The 18,315-nt window shown below is 41.8% G+C and overlaps 1 protein-coding gene across 3 annotated transcripts in view; it reads right to left on the bottom strand.

Annotated features, from left to right (window-relative positions):
• Positions 1–1,037: 1,037 nt before the first annotated feature.
• LOC140715483 (pleckstrin homology domain-containing family S member 1-like) overlaps positions 1,038–18,315 on the bottom strand; it is a 38,040-nt gene continuing 20,762 nt past the window's right edge. For all 3 annotated transcript variants that reach the window (XM_073027787.1, XM_073027788.1, XM_073027789.1), the window contains 7 exons: positions 16,642–16,703; positions 12,592–12,681; positions 10,400–10,510; positions 9,574–9,675; positions 7,462–7,585; positions 6,322–6,405; positions 1,038–4,247 (listed from right to left, as the gene is read on the bottom strand). In XM_073027787.1, the coding sequence (XP_072883888.1) occupies positions 4,194–4,247; positions 6,322–6,405; positions 7,462–7,585; positions 9,574–9,675; positions 10,400–10,510; positions 12,592–12,681; positions 16,642–16,703 (627 nt within the window). In that variant the 3' untranslated portion in view covers positions 1,038–4,193. The remainder of the gene's footprint in view (positions 4,248–6,321; positions 6,406–7,461; positions 7,586–9,573; positions 9,676–10,399; positions 10,511–12,591; positions 12,682–16,641; positions 16,704–18,315) is intronic.

Here is an 18,315-nt window from a genome sequence, read left to right as displayed (position 1 = left end):
ATCCCAGCATCCTCTGGGATGAGGATACACATCATTCCATGTGTATCCTCCTCATGGAATGCATGGGTTTTTCCCTGTTCTCTGGTTTCCTCCCACAGTCCAAAGATGTACTAGTTGGTGGGTTAATTGTTCATTGTAAGTTGTGCCGTGATCAGGCTGGGGTTAAATCGGTGGGTTACTCAGCAGCACGGCTCACCAGGCCTATTCTGCACAGTGTCGTTGAAAAGCAAATTAAATAAATGAGCAAAGATTGCCATCTTCCAACTGTATCAAGGATGGCGACTGGATTGTGAAATGATGGAAACAGGAGGAAGTTGCAGTGGATGCCTTGTGTTTTGGCAGATCACTAAAGCGATTCAATAGATAACACTGAATTCAAAGCACATAAATTGACAGTAACTTTTTGGACCCCATATCTCAGAAAGGATGTGTTGTCATTGGAGACAGTTCAGAGGAGGTTCACGAGAATGATTCCGGGAATGAAGAGGTTGACATACGAGAAACATCTGGCAGCTTTGAGTCTGTACTCACTGGATTTTGAAGAATGCATGGGGACCTCATTGAAGCCTACCAAATGTTGGAAGGAGTGGATAGGCTGGATGTGGAGAGGATGTTCCCAATGGTGGGGATATCTAGAACTAGGGGGCACAGCTTCAAAGTTGAGGGGTGACCCTTTAAAAACAGGGGTAAGGAGGAATTTCTTTTAGCCAGAGAGTAGTGAATCTGTGGAATGCTCTGCTGTAGACTGTGGTGGAGGCCATGTTGGTGGGTATACGTGAGGTGGAAGTTGATAGTTTCCTATCAGTCAGGGCATCAAAGAATATGGCGAGAAGGCAGGTGTGTAGGGTTAAGTGGGATGCGGGATCAGCCATGATGGAATGGCGGAGCAGACGTGGGCTGAATGGCCTAATTCTGCTCCTATGTCATATAGTTTAACTAAGACTGAGAACATTAGATTCAGGGTCACTTAGACTCATTTTGAACTGCACGCAAATACCTTTTGCAGAGAACACATAGGAATTGACAATTAGAGCTGATTCAGGCATAAATGTTTTTATTGTAAAAGTATTCATATTATGCTTACATTACATGTTTTGCAATATGCAATAACTGTGGCATCTACTGGAGATTAGGAGAACTACAAACAACTCAACACCGAAAAAGAGTGCAGATTCTTTTTGGATTTACTTCCTTCAGTTGTCTTTCTTGGTAATTCTGTAACGAAAATCACAAGAATTCATGCCATTCATGCTGTATTCTTGCATGAATGGTATAACATATTAAAAGTATGCAAAAAAAAGGGAGTGACAATGATTTGGCAACATACACCTGACCAGTGACATTATCAACAATGGATGCAATTGTGAAATTAAAACCTGTAGAACAGAGTATTAAAAATCTCTAGTGAGCAGCAGGTACTATGAAAGACCTGATCTTTGAGCCTTTAAGATTTAGCAGCCGTGCGTTAATGTGCTATAATTACCAGCATCCAGCTGATGACTTGTTACTTCAGCTGCAAAGCAAACTCCAAGCATTCGGCTGCGAGAATACTTGTCACGCGGAGACTCATCCCGCCTGGTGGTGGAGAAAGCAGGAAAGCCCAACAAACCAGCACCCCACTAGTTGCAATAAGTCACAGCAACATTAATCTATGCCAGTTGGGGTTCTTTTGACATCTAAATCAGGCCACTAGAAAAAAATACAGAATAAATAAAAACGATAAAAGGGCATAATTGAGACAATGGCTCAACTAACTCCAATTTTAAACTTGTTAAGCCCCACTTCTAACTGCTGGAGGGTGTGTTAGCCTCTGCCCTAAATGAAATTTTAAAGTCGGAGGAAAGAATGTGTTACAGATTATATCCAGCACAGTGCCTCACATCACTTGAGCCACAATCTGTCTTAAGATAAACATAGTACCTTTTCAAAAACTTCGACTGTTCATGTTTTTCAATGATGTTGGTGTTCAATTATCTCATTTAAAGACACAAAGCAGTATAAAGCCAGGGTTCCCAACCTTTGTTATGCCATGGACCAATCCTATCAAGCAAGTGGCTCCATAGACCTCAGTTGGGAACCCCTGCATAAAGCATACATTTCACCAATTGTGTACTCAAACGTGTGGAGTGTACATCAATGAACAACCGCTACGTTACATTTCAAGTTTAGGAAGGTCAGATACGAATTGCCATAAAATCTTGAAATATCTGATTGATATCTCAACTGATCACTGAACTCTAAGGGAGCTCTCAATGATCTGACATTACAATTATTTACAAGGTGCCATTACAGACATTGTGTTTCTTTTAGAAAATAATGCAATCCATAGAAATCATGTCATAATACTAGATTAATTTGCCAATACAATTTATATTAAAGATTTGAAACCAATGTTTTAAACATGCACTGACTACCTGCCTAAATAACAATTATACATATATACATCATTGCAATATTTACACCCTGGTGCAACTTGCAGGAGACAATTATAATTGATCATATTTTCTATAGGCATCATGCTATGTATATAAAATCACAGTTTAAAGTAACAAATCTTGCTGAAGATTTCAATAGTGTTCTTAGCATGTTGTTTGTTCTATAACATTTCCTGTATACTTTTAGAATATTGCTTTGGAATACAGTGGCAGTGAGTACATTTTTATAGCAGAATGAAAAGGACATGACATCAGGATATCTTGCAGCATTTCACCACAAGTGAAGTTCTTTTGTTGTTTCATTCTTGGTGTCGGAAGCTACAGTGCTCAGTGTGTGAATTGCAAAGTTTGGTATACCGTGCAAAACAAAGCTGAGCAGATAATTTGTTTGAACAACATTGGGTAAGGACACTGCCATGAGAACTTTAATTATCTATGTGAGACAGCAGATGGCTTTCAACTTGTCATTTACACAAATGGCAGCTTTAGGCCCAAATGTCAATTTTAATCATGGATTCAAAAAGACACAGAAAACATGCAGAATTCCAAACTAATGATTGGGTTGTTAGCTAATAAGTTTTGCTGCTTATTAAATTCCTTGATTTGGAGGATTTTCACAGAGCAATTAGATGCACACTATCACCCTGGCAGTCATCTATTCACCAAACTGCTATCAGGGAGACGCTGCCAGTCCATCACCAGGACTGCATATCATCTCCGTAGCTTCTTTCCTGTAGCTATCCAGCTTCTCAATAAAACTCACTCTGGTGTAATACTCTAGCTGTCCCTGCACAACATCCATTAAATGGTCCTTCCTGCTCTCCTTGTTCTGTTGATAGTTATTGAGTTTGTTCATATCTTCACACTTACTTCAGTTTGATTGACATTTGCACTAATTGCCAATTGCTTGTGGCTATTTGCACTATTGTCCTATTAACTGTTGTGCTGTCTGTTATGGTTTTGCCATCATCGCTGAGGCCTGACATGGTCATTGTCAGAAACCTCAAAGCAGGTGGTCATGGCAGGACTGACAGTTCTTTGGGAAGACCTGATTGAGGCTGTTTGCACTATCAGTTGCTATTGTGTTGCCTGTTATGGTATTGTCCTGTGTTTTATGCTTGGCACCGAACCACAATCAATTCTAGTTTGTTTCACACACTGGCAATAAAGTGATTCTGATTCTGAATGGGTAGAACAGCACCAAGGTCAGATCATCTCAGAACAGATCTAGGGCAGCAAACGCGCATTACTACCAAGTCAGATCTGTACTACATTCCAACATGAAAATACACCGTTTTATTAACTACACCCTGGGAAAACATTTATGAAGGATAGTGACTATTAACTGTACATTTGCCAAGGAGTAATTACCATTGGAGGGAAAAATGTTGAGCAATTAGGCATGATGCTCCTGCTTATAATGATGTAAAGTGTCTTAGAAATGAACAGCAGATATTAACACGACCTCCTTTGTTCTATTAAGTAAAGGGCATAAACTGCAACAAAGTGTTAAAGAAAGATTCCTGATTTGTCAAAAGTATATAGTCCAGATGTCACACATCTAAGAAGAACTTGCAAGAGGTGTCAATGAACTCAGACCACAAGGAATGAAAGGACGACGAATGTTTCCAGAACTAAACGTTGCAAACATGTTCATCATTAAATCAGTAGTGATCCATAAGATTCAGAAGAGTATACCAGTTCAATGAGTACTGATGAATGTCTGCCGGATAACGTAAGGTGATTATTTCTGGCTTTTCATGGTGATTGGCTTGTTGGTGGTTCTTTGTGTAAATTACCACATTGTACAACCTTGCAAAAAGAAATTAAATATCATTAATTTGCATAACATTCCTTAAGCATTGTTTCAAAGACATCCATAAAACCGTAAAACCATCAGATATAGCAGCAGAGTTAGACGTTTTGGTCCATTGAATCTGCTCAGGCACTCCATCATGGCTGATCCAATTCCCTCTCAGCCCCAATCTCCTGCCTTCTCCCTGTATCCCTTCATGCCCTGACTAATCAAGAATCTATCAAACAGATTTCAGATGTTTTTAAATTTTCTCTTCAGATGGATGATATTTGTTTTTCATTTTCCAGTCACTCAACGCACATCTTACTTGCTTTCTCACGAGTCCTGTGCCAATCATGGCCCTTCAGTACTCCATATGAAATATGACTTCAAGGCTATTCCCGTGGTCAAGTTCTAAGGACACAGACTAGTCCTGTACATCCATGCTTGGAAATGGTGTAATTCAAATAGATTATTTGCTTGGTGGAATAAAAGCAGGAAGGATGCACAAATGAAAAACAAAGGAGGCTGAAAGGAAAATGCTTTGAGTCCAATAAACTTGTAACTCAATGTCAATACGACTAAACACACACATTCTTCCCTGTCCACTAACATTAAATGTGTGTGAACTTAGCAACACACACAAAATGCTGGAGGATTTCAGCAGGTCAGGTAGCACCTATGTAAATGAATAAACAGCTGCTGTTTCAGGCCGAAACCCTTGTCTGGAGCTTAGAAGGAAAGGGGAAGAGCAACAGCGCTGGGGGGAGGGGAAGGAGGGTAGCTTGAAAGTGAAGCCAGGTGGGTGGGGAAGATAAAGGGCTGGAGAGGAGGGAATCAGATAGGAGAGGAGAGTGGACCACAGGAGAAAGGGAAGGAGGAGGGGACCCAGTGGAGGTGAAAGGCAAGTGAGAAGAGATAAAAGGCCAGAGTGGATAATAGAAGAAGAGGGGAGGGGGAGGGAAAAAATTTGGTGAACTTATTAGTCTTTGGTTGTACACTTGTTTCCATTGCCATAAGTGGAACCGTAGGTATGAAGGTAAGAATAACTGTCAGCCAAATCCAGCAAACACATTAAACAGCAGCAATCAAAGGCAAGCTTCTATCTTATAAATGTGCCTTTGCTTATTTTCACTTAGACCGGGGGTCCCAACCTGGGGACCACATTAAACCTTGCTTAATGGTTTTGATCCACGGCATAAAAAGGGTTGGGACCCCCGATTTAGAGACAGAGCACAGTAACAGGCCCTTATGTCCAATTACATACAATTAATCTTCCAAATGGTACGGTGTTCAGAATGTGGGAGGAAACCAGAGCACTCAGGGGAAACTCACGTGGTCACAGGGAGAACACAAAAAGGAATTGGTGGGAATTGAACCTGGGTCACTGGCACCGTAATACTGTTAGGCTGCCTACCATACCCAATTGCCCCTAGCATTGTCCCTTCTGTATTAAGCAGTGCTTCCACTTTCTGGGGAATACAGTACCTTGCAAAAGTCTTAGGTACATATATATGCTGGAGTGGCTAAGACTTTCGTATTTGTCAAAGTGGAGTGGAGAGCCAGTTTGTGAATCTGGTAGGAGCAAAGTGCCATGGGAGAGGTATGGGACAGGTGGCAGAGAAGGAATGCGAGGGGCAGGGGTGGCGCAGTTGCAGACATACCCAGCCCTGAGACACCAAGCAAGGTAACTTGATTCCAAACTATTGGATTATTATTCATTACAAAATGTCTCTCTGGTACTTCCCACTCCATCATCTCTCCCTTCCCTTTTTCCCACTCATGATTCCCCTCTCCCTGCCCCCTTCCCACTCTCAGTCCACAATACGGGATCAGGTTTATCATCACTCACACATGTCATGAAATTTGTTATTATTTTACAGCATCAGTACAGTGCAGTACATAAAATTATTACAGTCCTATGCAAATGTCTTAGGCACCCTAACTATATGTATGTCCTAAGACTTTCACACAGTACTGTACATCCGTTGTAACTGAACATATAAAAATTGCCTCGAGTAACACAGTGGTTTTCTGGACAATAAAGTTCAAATGAACCATTTCCACTGCAGACAAGACATAGACACTTACTTTTATTATTTCCTTCCTTAGCTTTTCCATATTTTCATTGTGGGCTGATGGAGAATCAGGCATTCGCAATATGGTGGCAAGCACCTAGGAGAAAGAATCATTTCCTTTAACTTCCAGAAGAACATCCAATTTATTTCCCAATAAGCACTAAAGAACATCTTCGAAGGTGGTTTAACTTCACACAGTTCAAACCTTTTGTCAGCTGACCCTATTCTAATCTTCACCCTTCTGCACACTTAAAGCATAAACCCCTTTTTTCCTTTTGCTGATCACAATTCAATCTCTGGAAATCCTTTGTCAAAGGTTCCTCTAAAAATCTTCTTAACCTCTAACTCTTCTGGTAAGCTTTTGATTACCTAAATTTATCTTTCTTTGCTATAGGTATATGGTTTCCACTTAGCTGTCTGTGAAATTCTTCCCCTGAATGGTCTCTCAGACCATCTTAAACCACTTGGCAGCTTCTCAGCTTCCCACACAGGGAAGCCTGGATGTACATTTATACCCCTGTGCATTATCTAAGAGAGATGGAACCATCTCTAGTTGTTGCACCAGTACGAACCATGACACCAGAGATCTCTGGATGTTTCAGTGCATCTCCGCCCAAGTGAAGGCACATCCATGAAAGGAGGTCTGGAGAACAGACCAGAACTTGGAGACCCCAGTCTTCGGCCTAATGAGACAGAACCTCCCTTTGGAACCGGACTAAGGGTAGGACTTCTTCATACTCAGCACCTTAGGACACCTTCTCTGTGTGAGAATAGATCACCTTAACAGCCTAGTCCATGGGAATGGCTCAGGTCCCTGAAGACTGAGATAAGTTGGGGGCAGTTCCCTTATCCTACTTGAGAAAAAGGCCACGGGATTCTCTTTATTGTTTTCCGGGGATGAGGGTCATGATTTCCAAATTGGCACCTCCCACTGCAGTGTGCAGGAGCCTAGGAGATGTGTGTACTTACAATGAGGAACCACAAACATTCTACAGTAGGACCAGAGGGGAAAGGCCTGGTTTTGCGAGTGGAATGGTGGTGTTGGGATTATCATATTTGTCAAAACTAACTTCATTTTTACTAAAGCAATATCCAACACATAGTTTGACTGAAGAACAACCATTATTAAATCCACATAAAAAATGCAACATACTTCCTCTTCCATTGACCTGTTTAGTAACATCCGCAGTTCCTCCACATTCCGGATCTGAAGTTTGTTAATTGCCACAATTTGATCTCCAGGTTTGAATGCACACTTCTCATCCGAATACGTGACACTGTGAGCAAGATGAAGAATTTATTAGGAAGCCTTCATCACACACTTGACAAAGTGACTAGCTAAAAAAAAGGACCATTGGGATTGAAGAGCAAATGTACTTTAGGAGCTGGTGATGTGTGCAATCAGCCACAGGGTGGCACCATTGCTCGGTTTCCAAGGCCATGATTCACCCTGGCTTTGTGTTGATGCTGTACTTCGTACTTAGAACCGTACAGCACTCTGGCCCAGAGTGCTGAATCAATTAGATTAGTAATCAAATGTCCAACTAAAGTAATCCTTTATGCCTACACCACCCCAGGCAGCATTTTCCAGGCACCCCCCCACTCTGTGTAAAAAAACTTGCCCCTGACATCTTCTTTGAAAATACCCCCCTCACCTTAAATGCATGCTCTCTCGTATGAGACATTTCAACCCTGGAGAAAAGAAACTGTCTGTCTACTCTACCTATGCCTTTCAAATCTGCTGATCCAGAGGAAACAACCCACATTCGTCCAACCTCTTGTTATAGCACGTGCCCTCTAATCCAGGCAGCATCCTGGTAAATCTCCATGCACTCTATCCAAAGCCTTGACATCTTTCCTAAACTGGGGTGACTAGAACCATATGCAATACTCCAGATGTAAACTAACTAAAATTTTTATAAACCTGCATCACAACTTCCTGACCTATAAGGCATGAGTTTACGGAACACTAAACTGCACTTTTTCCCCTTTTGTCTTGGAGACATATGCTTGCCCGAGTAGAATGCACAGAGGAAAACTGAATAGGGTGAAGCAACCTTCTATAAAATATCCTGAATTTCGCTGCATTCATCTCAAATGGATGGAAGATCATGCAAATTTTATTGCAGCCGTGCCTCCTATTTCCTGATTTCTTCTTTATGCAGAATGTTGTGCTCAAGAAGAAAGTCTGCACTTCCACACAGTCTGTGCACAGGTACATACTGTACAGGTACACACATAACTAGTGTGTGCAAGACTCTGGCACAGGACTGTAGTAATTTTATATATTGCACTGTTACTGCTGCCATTAAAAAAACAAAATTTCATGATATATGTGATAAACCTGATTCTAATTTGGGTCTCTAATGTGGACTGGGAATGGGAAGGGGCCAGGGAGATGGGAGTCATGGTTGGAAAAAGGGGAAGGGAGAGAGGAAGGAACGTGAAGCACCAGAGAGACATCTGTAATGATTAATAACCCAAATGTTTGGAATCAAATAACCTTTCCTGATGTCTCAGGGCTGGGTGTGCCTGCACCCACACCACCCTCCGCCCCTAACACTCCTTCTCTGCCACCTGACCCACACCCCTACCTCGACACACCACCTTCGCCATTCCCAACATCCTTTGCACCCACCAGGTTTACAAACTCGCTCTCTGCCCCATGTTGACAATTACAGTACTATGAAAAAGTCTCAGGCATCCTAACTACATACATGTGCCTAAGACTTTTTCACAGAACAGCATGTTCTTCTTCCTTGGCAGTCTGTCAAGCTCAAGAAAGACAAATTATCAGTGTGAGCAATTTGCAGGTGGTATGAATGTTTGTTACAAGAAAGTCAACAGTATTCTGGCTGTCAACACTGAAGCTAAACAGGAAATGGAATGTGCTGTTGCAAACAAATTTTTGTAACACTCACAAATCAATATTCTTTGGACTGAATCAGTACTGCAATGGCAGCAAATATGATCAAAATGGATAAGACTGCCATTGAGTCAGCTCTGTTCAAAACACCAATGCAGTCCAGGTCTCTGTACAGCTTGTCCCTCTTTGTACGCTGCAATATGGAAATATCCTCTTTTCTGAGCAATTCTGAACTAACATTTGTTTTAACCAAGTGAATTTTACATATCTTTATTCACACCTTCATACAAAGTGTTTTGCAACAACTTAGAGGAACAATTTTTTACTTCATGACGTAGTTTGTGTTGGTCTTAAAAGTTTCATAATATGTTAGAAGAAAAAAAATCAAAAGTGACTTACCAAACTTTGTCCTGCACTTCTAAAAGTGAAATATTGGTTTTGAAGTCCTGTTGGCAAACAGCTATGTTCAATTTTAGCAGCTTGGTTTCTTCTGTAATTTTGCTGAAAAATGAAGTTATGTATATATTGAGAATAATCTAGTGCAAATATCATCAAAAAAAGTTTGAGATTGGTGTTGACCTGACAAAGCTACAAATTTGTTCTGAAAAGTCTCACAGATCATATGTCCAAGTAATTCATTGCTGGACAATACAGTTTTGTAGCCAGCCACTGGGCATACAGAAGGGTATGCACGACTGACTCACGTGATCTACAGATAGCTGAAGGTTGAGGTCCCTACATGCCCACCTTGGAATTAGAGAACAAAAGAATTTCCTCAGTTACTTTTGCCAGGAGTGGATCCTGCCAAACTTAAATAGTCCAACCTTGGCTCTTCCGAGTGCTCCGGCTTCCTCCCACAGTCCACAGTTAGTAGGTTAATTAGTCATTGTAAATTGTCCCATGATTATGCTAAGATTAAATCGGGGGTTGCTGGGCAACGTGATTAAACTACTCGTAAACTACTCTTTCTTGCTCAGTCCTTTGAGAGAAATTTTTCGTCAGAAGCAGATTTAATATCACTGGCATATGTCGTAAAATTTGAGAAATTGAGAGTTACTGCAAAATAACAACATTAGTTGATATGAAGACAGTGGGATCAAAGAGGCTACCCTCTTCTTAAATTACCCAACCTTTTCCAAGCAGAGAGAATTCCAACCGAGAAGTGACATTACAACACTACTGTGGAGAATTTGCACCAGGGAAGGAAGGAAGAAGGCTTTCTTACCTAAGCAATGTTTCCAAGTCCTTTTTGGCAAGTTGTCTTCCCTTGTTTGATTCTTCGAGTGGTGACTGATGACAATTTTCATCCAGGAAGCCATCTGGAAACATGTCATTCCTGAACAAAGAAGTCTTCCAGTCAGTCACACGTTCATCATGTGTCGTGCTGCACTAAGTTCAATATGTTAAGCCAGGGCTATTCCTCGCTAAATAAGCAAACTAATGTAAAGTACATTAATCCCGACACAAAAATATTTCAAAGTAAGCAATATTTGGAAAAGTGGAAATGACATTAAGTTCCATTAATTTTGTACTTTGATGTTTAATTTTGTGATTTTTGCTCATTTTTGCAATTTGCTCTCTTTTGCATGTTGGGGATTTGATGTTTTTCTTTGAATGGGTTGTATACATTGATAATAAATGTACTTTGAATTTTTGAATTATGGTTTTCTAGGTTTTACCTTAACCATATACAAATTGTTATGTCTATTTTATTTAATGCCCTGTCATGTTCAAAAGAAATGTACTTACTTATTGAGATACTGCACAAAATAGGCCCTTTGAGCCCGTGGCAGAGCAACCCTCCGATTTAACCCTACCCAAAGCCGCACAGTCACAGGGAGAATGTGCAAACACCTTACAGGCAGCTACAGGAATTGAACCCGGGTCGCTGGCACTGTGAAGTGTTGTGCTAACCACTTTGCTTCTGTCCTGTCCCAACATAAGTGTTTTTGCTTACTGAGTTTGTCACAGCCGGGGTATTGCATTTATTTCTGCCCACCCCATTCTAGGAATAATGTTGAGGCGTTGGAGAGGATCTGGAAGAGGTTTTCCAGGTTGCTAGAAGGCACAAGCTATAAAAAAAGGTTGGGTAACTTGGGCTGTTTTCTCTGGAGTAGTAGAGTTGAGGGGAGATCTGATAAAGGTTTAAGGTTATGAGAGGCATAGTCAGCCAGTATCTTTTTCCCTGGGTTGAACTATCTAATACTAGAGGTCAAACATACAAGGTAAGAGAGGTTAAGTTCAAAGATGTGCAAGCCAATTTTTTGAAAAATATTTAACCACAGAGTGGTGGATGCCTGGAATGCACTGCCAAGGTTGTGGTGGAGGGAGATACGATCGAGGTGTTCAAGAGGCTCTTAGATGGACCCCTGACTATGGAGCAAATGGAAAGATATGGCCATTGTGCAGGCAGAAGAAATTAGCTTAGTGGGCAATTTGATTACTAATTTACTCAGTTTGGCACAGAATTGTGGGTCAAAGGGCCGGTTCTTGCATTACGCAATTCTATATTCTATGCTCCAAAGTCTAAAGCACCAGGAGGCTTCAGCAGTCCTGATCACAACTCTGAAATGCTGCATGACCTCTTGAGTATTCCTGACAGTGTTGCTATTTGTTGCAGATTTCTACAGTGTTTCTCTTCAAAAAATCATGACAAAAACTTGAGGAAATATTAATTTCAATTTCATCTCACCACTGGGGTGCACAGATGAAGAAAGCAGAACTCAGCTCCATAAGCAGTATTAAATCGAACTTTTTCAAAGGTGATAAAATGGTTCACACCCACACTGTCCAACTCCCTAGCATTCAATTGCAAACTTTCCTCAAAATAGAATGTCTATTGAAAAATATCTCAAGTCATTTGCAAAGTATAAAATTATAACATGGTTTTATTGGTTATATAACTTGGATGGAGTGGTAGTGCTGGTAGTTTCTACAAGGAAACATTGATTACAAACGCTATCAAAGTTCATTTATGTTGCCTTTAACAATAAAATTGATGTAGAACTATCTAATGAACTTAACAGACTTGTATAAAAATGTTTCCTGGGATCTATCCATCATATGTATAATAGAGTAGTAAATTCCACTTGTGTTGTGTTTCAGATTTATTTCCATTAATAACTTTTGTTCCAGAAAATTTTCTATTGTCATACCCAAAAGCCCAAATCTAACCTATTGCCCGATTCTGTACCATGATCTCCTAACTCACATCATTCTGTGCAGAAAGGACAGTAATCATTCATTAATTACTAGAGTTTGGAACCAATTTACATATGAGTAATAAAAGCAATAAGACAGAGAACAGCCAAGCTGCTTGTAAATTGTATTTAGGGAGGATGACTGCCCCAAAGGTAAACAATGACTCTTAAGATTGGCATCAATCTGGTCAGATGTAATTAAGTTAGAAGTACATACGTTGTCTTGAGATTTAAAGAACTGCTTTCATGTATATGATCAGAAGATCCAAGAGAGTCGATAGATGAAATCGAATCATGGCAGGCTTTACTGAAATAATAAAAAACATTGAAATGTAGTTGGCTTGACTTTCAAAGTCTTAACCCCTATTTTTCATATAATCATCATCATCATGTGCCGTGTCATAGAAAAGTTTGCCAAGAACAATCATGGCCATGGAAAGACCATGATCGCCCATGTCATATGACACGGTATATAACAAGTTGTTCACTGCACTGCACTGCTGCCACAAAGCAAGTTTAGCAACGTATGTCAGTGCTAGAGCTGACTGCCCAACAAATGTTTAACTCTTCCATTTGTTTGAAGATGAGAAAGGCCTCAAGCCCATTTCAGGAACAGGAGAAAATCTGCAGATACTGGAAATCCAAGCAACACACACAAAACGCCGGAGGAACTCAGCAGGCCAGGCAGCATCTATGGAAAACAGTACAGTCGACGTTTCGGGCCCAGATCCATCAGTAGGACAGGAAAAAAAGATGAGGAGTCAGAGTAAGAAAGGGAGGAAGAAACACAAGGTGATAGGTGAAACTGGGAGGGTTGAAGTGAAGAGTTGGGAAGTTGATTAGTGAAAGAGATACAGAACTGGAGAAGGGGTAATCTCAGAGAACAGAAGGCCATGAAAGAAAGAGAAGAGGGGTGAGCACAAGAGGGAGGTGACGGGCAGGTAAGCAAGTAAGGTGAGAGAGGGAAATGGGAATGAGGAATGGTGAAGGGCTGGGGGGGGGGAGGGGGGCGCTATACCAGAAGTTCAAGTAATCGATGGTCATGCCACAAGGTTGGAGGCTTCCCTGGATGGAATATACAGTGTTGTTTCTCCAACCTGAGTGTGGCCTCATTGTGATAGTAGAGGATGGGTGGACATTTCAGAAAGGGAATGGGAACTGGAATTAAAATGGAGATCCCACTTTTTCTGGTGGACGGAGTGTAGGTGCTCAACAAAGTGGTCTCCAATCTGCATAAGGTCTCCCCAGTATACAGGAGGCCGCACCAGGAGCACCGGATACCGTATATGACCCCAACAGATTCACAGGTGAAGGGAGGTGCAGAGGCACTTATTCTGCTTGCAAGGGTAAGTGCCAGGAGGAAGATCAGTGGGGAGGGATGAATGGACAAGGTAGTTGCGTAGGGAACAATTCCTGTGGAAAGCAGAAAGTGGGGAGGGGGGGGAGGGAAAGATGTGCTTGGTGGTGGGATCCTGCTGGATATGTATGGCAGAAGTTACAGAACACTTGTGTGCTGGACACCCAGGCTGGTGGGGTGGTAGGTAGTAGCCCATTTGAGGTACGGTCAATGCTTTCAGATTTTATTTATTTTTCCTAATATAGCAGAAGGTGAACTTTCAACTTATAATGAACTTGATCTTACAACAGGAAAGGCAAAGACAGAAGAGATACTCTTCAGAGATAAACAAAACGTAGTGTAGTCATATTTTGTTACTACTCAGCTCAATTTTAAACAGGATCTTTATGTACCTGTTAAAGAAGTTCATTGTTTTCTCCAAAACAAGGAACAAAGCAGGTGCTTGTTAAAACAGGAGAAAATCTGCAGATGCTGGAAATCCGAGCAACACACACAAAATGCTGGAGTTTGTTACTAATCAACTCAATTTTAAACAGGATCTTTATGTACCTGTTAAAGAAGTTCATTGTGATCTCCAAAACAAGAAACAAAGAAGGTGCGTGTTAAAACAGGAGATAATCTTCAGATGCTGGAAAACCGAGCAACACACACAAAATGCTGGAGGAACTTCGCGGGCCAGGGAGCATCTATGGAAAAAATTCCTGCCGAAGGGTTTCTGCCTAAAACGTTGATAGTACTTTTTTCCATAGATGCTGCCTGGCCTGCTGAGGTCCTCCAGCATTTTGTGCGTGTTGTTAGAACATATATATTGTGATAACTTCTACTTTACAAAAAGACGCCACTCCAAACACCAGCCGATTGTATTTGAATAATCCCTTGTGCGTATTGATGGTGACGTACTCCTTTGAATCCTCGTCGAGCAGCAGCTGTTGGTAGGCGTGGCTCATGTCCAGCTTTGTGAACAGCTTACCCCCTGACAGGGTCGCAAACAGGTCATCCACCCGTGGCAATGGGTACTCCTCCAGCTTAGAGACCTGATTCACCGTAAGCTTGTAGTCCCCACATATCCTCACTGTTTTATCTGCCTTCAAAACTGGAACAATAGGAGCTGCCCACCTGGAAAACTGGACGGGCTCAATGATGCCCAGCCCCCGTAAACGTACCAGCTGTGCCTCGACTTTGCCTTTCATGGCATAGGGCACTGACCTGGGCTTAAAAAAACGTGGTGTGTCCTCAGGGTCAACATAGAGTTTCATGGTCATGTCCTTCAGTGTGCCCAGCTCGTCCCTGAAAATGTAACTATACCGCGCAGAATGTCCTCCATTGTGTGAGCATACTTAATTTCATGCCAGTTGAGCCGGATTTTGCGAAGCCAATCGCAACCCAAAAGACTGGGCCCACTGCCCTTAGCTATCAACAGCCTGGCTTCAGCCTTCTGGCCCCCAGCCGAAATATCCACATATAACACCCCTAAATGAGGTATGGGCTGCCCCGTATAGGTCCTGAGTTGGAGATTAGATGGTCTGATGGGAGGCAGGTTGGATCCCTATGTCCTCCTGTAGGTCTCTTCACTAATGACTGATGCAGTAGCCCCTGAATCAATCTCGAACTTAATGTCCTTTCCCTTGACAGTGACTGTGGCATAATATGGTTCAGGTGGTTCCTCAACTGTTTCCACCCCAAACATGTTGTAGGCACACGCTGCCTCCTCGTCTGCTTCTTCTAGGTGGTGTGTGGCTGCCTGAGTCTGTTGAGCTTTCCCCTGCCCAGGCTTAACCTTACCCTTTATGCTCCTGCACTTTTTAATGAAATGTCCCTTCTTGCTACAAGCATGGCAGACAGTATCTTTGAATTTACAAACATTTGCATAGTGCGTTCCTCCACACTGAAAACATTCCACCCGCTTTGCCTGTTTACCAGTCTCCCTCCTGACTTGGAGCACTGCCGTCGACTGTGATCCCCCATATCCTTTCTGTATATCCTTGGCATTATTAGCAGCCACCTCCATGCCTTGGGCAATCTCTAGGGCTGTCTTGAAAGTCAACGGTGGGGTTTCCCCCAACAAGCAGCATTGTACGGCAGCATTATTAATGCCGCATACTAATCTGTCACGGAGCATGTCATCCAACACGGCTCCGAAATCGCAACGCTCCAATAGCTGCCGAAGCTCGGCCACAAAATCACCCACAGACTGACCTGGCTTCCGGACACGGCTGTGAAACTTGAACCGTTGAACTATCACCGAAGGCTTCAGATTGTGGTGGTTCCCCACGAGCTTGACCAGTTCGTCGTACGGAATTTCTCCCTGTTTCCGCGGCATAGCTAAGTTCCGTATCAGCTTGTACGTCCTTGCCTCCCACACACACTCAGGAGAATAGAGCGCTTCTTAGCCTCCTCAGTAATTTCATTAGCACAGAAAAAGTGGCCCAATCTTTCCTCGTACTCTGGCCACTCCTTGATTTGCTTGTCGATCACACCGACCGTTCTGAACACAGCTATCCGAACACGAGGCTCCTCACCCGCTCACAGCTCCCGATCGAAAACGGGGCCGACCCGTCCACAAAACCAGTTTACCTCGTCGCCAAAAATATGTGGTAACTTCTACTTTACAAAAAGACCACTCAACAACTTGATGGCCAAAAGAGCATCTTTATCTGGGACAGCAAATGATATTTACAATATAGAGGCTTCCAGGTACCTCGTGCGGCCTGGGTGGAGAAATTATATACAATGCACATTGGGAGTAAAAAAAGCGAAAGTAAAGACCCTGCCAACCCCGGATCCCACCTCTTGCTACCAACAGCTTCCTGATTAGTATTAACTTACTTTTAATAACACTCACATTACAACATATATCTTTCTAATTACAGAGGCCTATTATTTTAACTACTGAAATTCTTTTATACTCACATTGTGGCCATGGACTCATAGATCCCTGAGTCAGCCGATACCCCTTTCTTACTTCTCCAGTTCTAGATTTGTGTCAGGAAAAAAACTGAATGAGCTTTTAAAAAGTTAATAAAAATTGGCCACATTTTGCAAACACACTGTTAGCTTTTAAAATCTCCAACTATGTGACAAACCCAGAGACGTTCGTATTCTAAACTGCTTGTTTGGGTGTTTTGAGTTTGGACTAGTTAGAGCATCATGTGGATCAATCTTTGTTGAATGTTAACACGTTGCCTAATGAATACATTAACCCTGGTGATCTGGTTTTTTAATGTATCAATTTCTTGACATAAATCCTGCAAAAAGAAATGCTATTTTTAAAATTTCTTGTGCAATGGATCTGAAGGAATTTTGGCAACTTCTAAATAAGATGAGATTAAATTTGGGAACAGGGACAGGCAGTGTCACTGTCAAATGTTTCCCATGGAGGTATCAAATACAGAGTCATGGTGCTATCATTTAGCCTAATCTCAATGGAATTAGAAAGGATAGTCTGTCCTCTAATCTCATTTTGTTTCATCTGGTTTAACACATTAATACAGTTCTCCCAGATGACAGAAATGGTAGTCGACTCCTCCAGGTGGGGCTCTATCACCTCTTACCTGCATGTGAGTAAAGGTATCACAATAATGCTTCCTTAAACATTAGTGACAAATTACTCCCCACTATCTTCGGGCTGGTAACTGATGACGAGGCGTACAAGAGCAAGATAGATCAGCTGGTTGAATGGTGTCCCGGGAACAACATCAGTAAGACCAAAGAACCGACTGTGGACTTCAGGCAGGGGAAGTTGCAGGAACATACACCAGTCCTCATCGAGGGATCAGCAGTGGAAAGTGTGAACAATTTCAAATTCCTGGGTGTCGACATCTCTGAGGATCTATCCTGGGCGCAGCTTATGGAAGCAGTTATAAAGAAGGCTTGACAGCAGCTGTATTTCATTAGGAATCAGTATATCATCAACAGCTCTCACAAACTTCTACAGATGTACTGGGGAGAGCGTTCTAACTGGTTGCATCACCATCTGGTATGGGGCGAGGGGGCACTGCACAGGATCGGAAAAAGCTGCTGAAAGTTGTAAACTCAGTCAACTCCATCATGGGCACTCGCCTCCCCAGCATCGAGGACATCTTCAAAAGGCAATGCCTCAAAAAGGTGGCATCCATCATTAAGGACCCTCATCATTCAGGACACGTCCTCTTCTCATTGTTACCATCTAGGTAGTGGTACAGGAGCCTGAAGATACACCCTCAACGTTTCAGAAACGGCTTCTTCCCCTCCGTAATCAGATTTCTGAATGCGCATTGAGCCTATGAACACCACCTCAATATATTTTCCTTTTTTTGCATTATTTATTTTTTTATTATTGTGATTAACAGTTTTTATTATTGTGTATTGCAATATACTGCTGCACATAACAAATTTTATGGCATATGCCAGTGATAATAAATCTTAATTCTTGCACATTTCAAAGGTGTTGGGGCACTTTACATCTTTTACAATACATTTTACAAATAATAATCTTTGAACCTCAGTTTTGCTATTTAAAGTTTCCAGATGAGAGGATTTGATAGTTTTGTAGATTAAGTAATTAATGAATATTTTCATTAATTTGCCCACTGCATATACGTGAGA

Source organism: Hemitrygon akajei, chromosome 23 (genome assembly GCF_048418815.1).
Source record: "Hemitrygon akajei chromosome 23, sHemAka1.3, whole genome shotgun sequence".
NCBI classification, from domain to species: domain Eukaryota; kingdom Metazoa; phylum Chordata; class Chondrichthyes; order Myliobatiformes; family Dasyatidae; genus Hemitrygon; species Hemitrygon akajei.
This window is presented reverse-complemented; position numbering and strand designations above follow the sequence as displayed.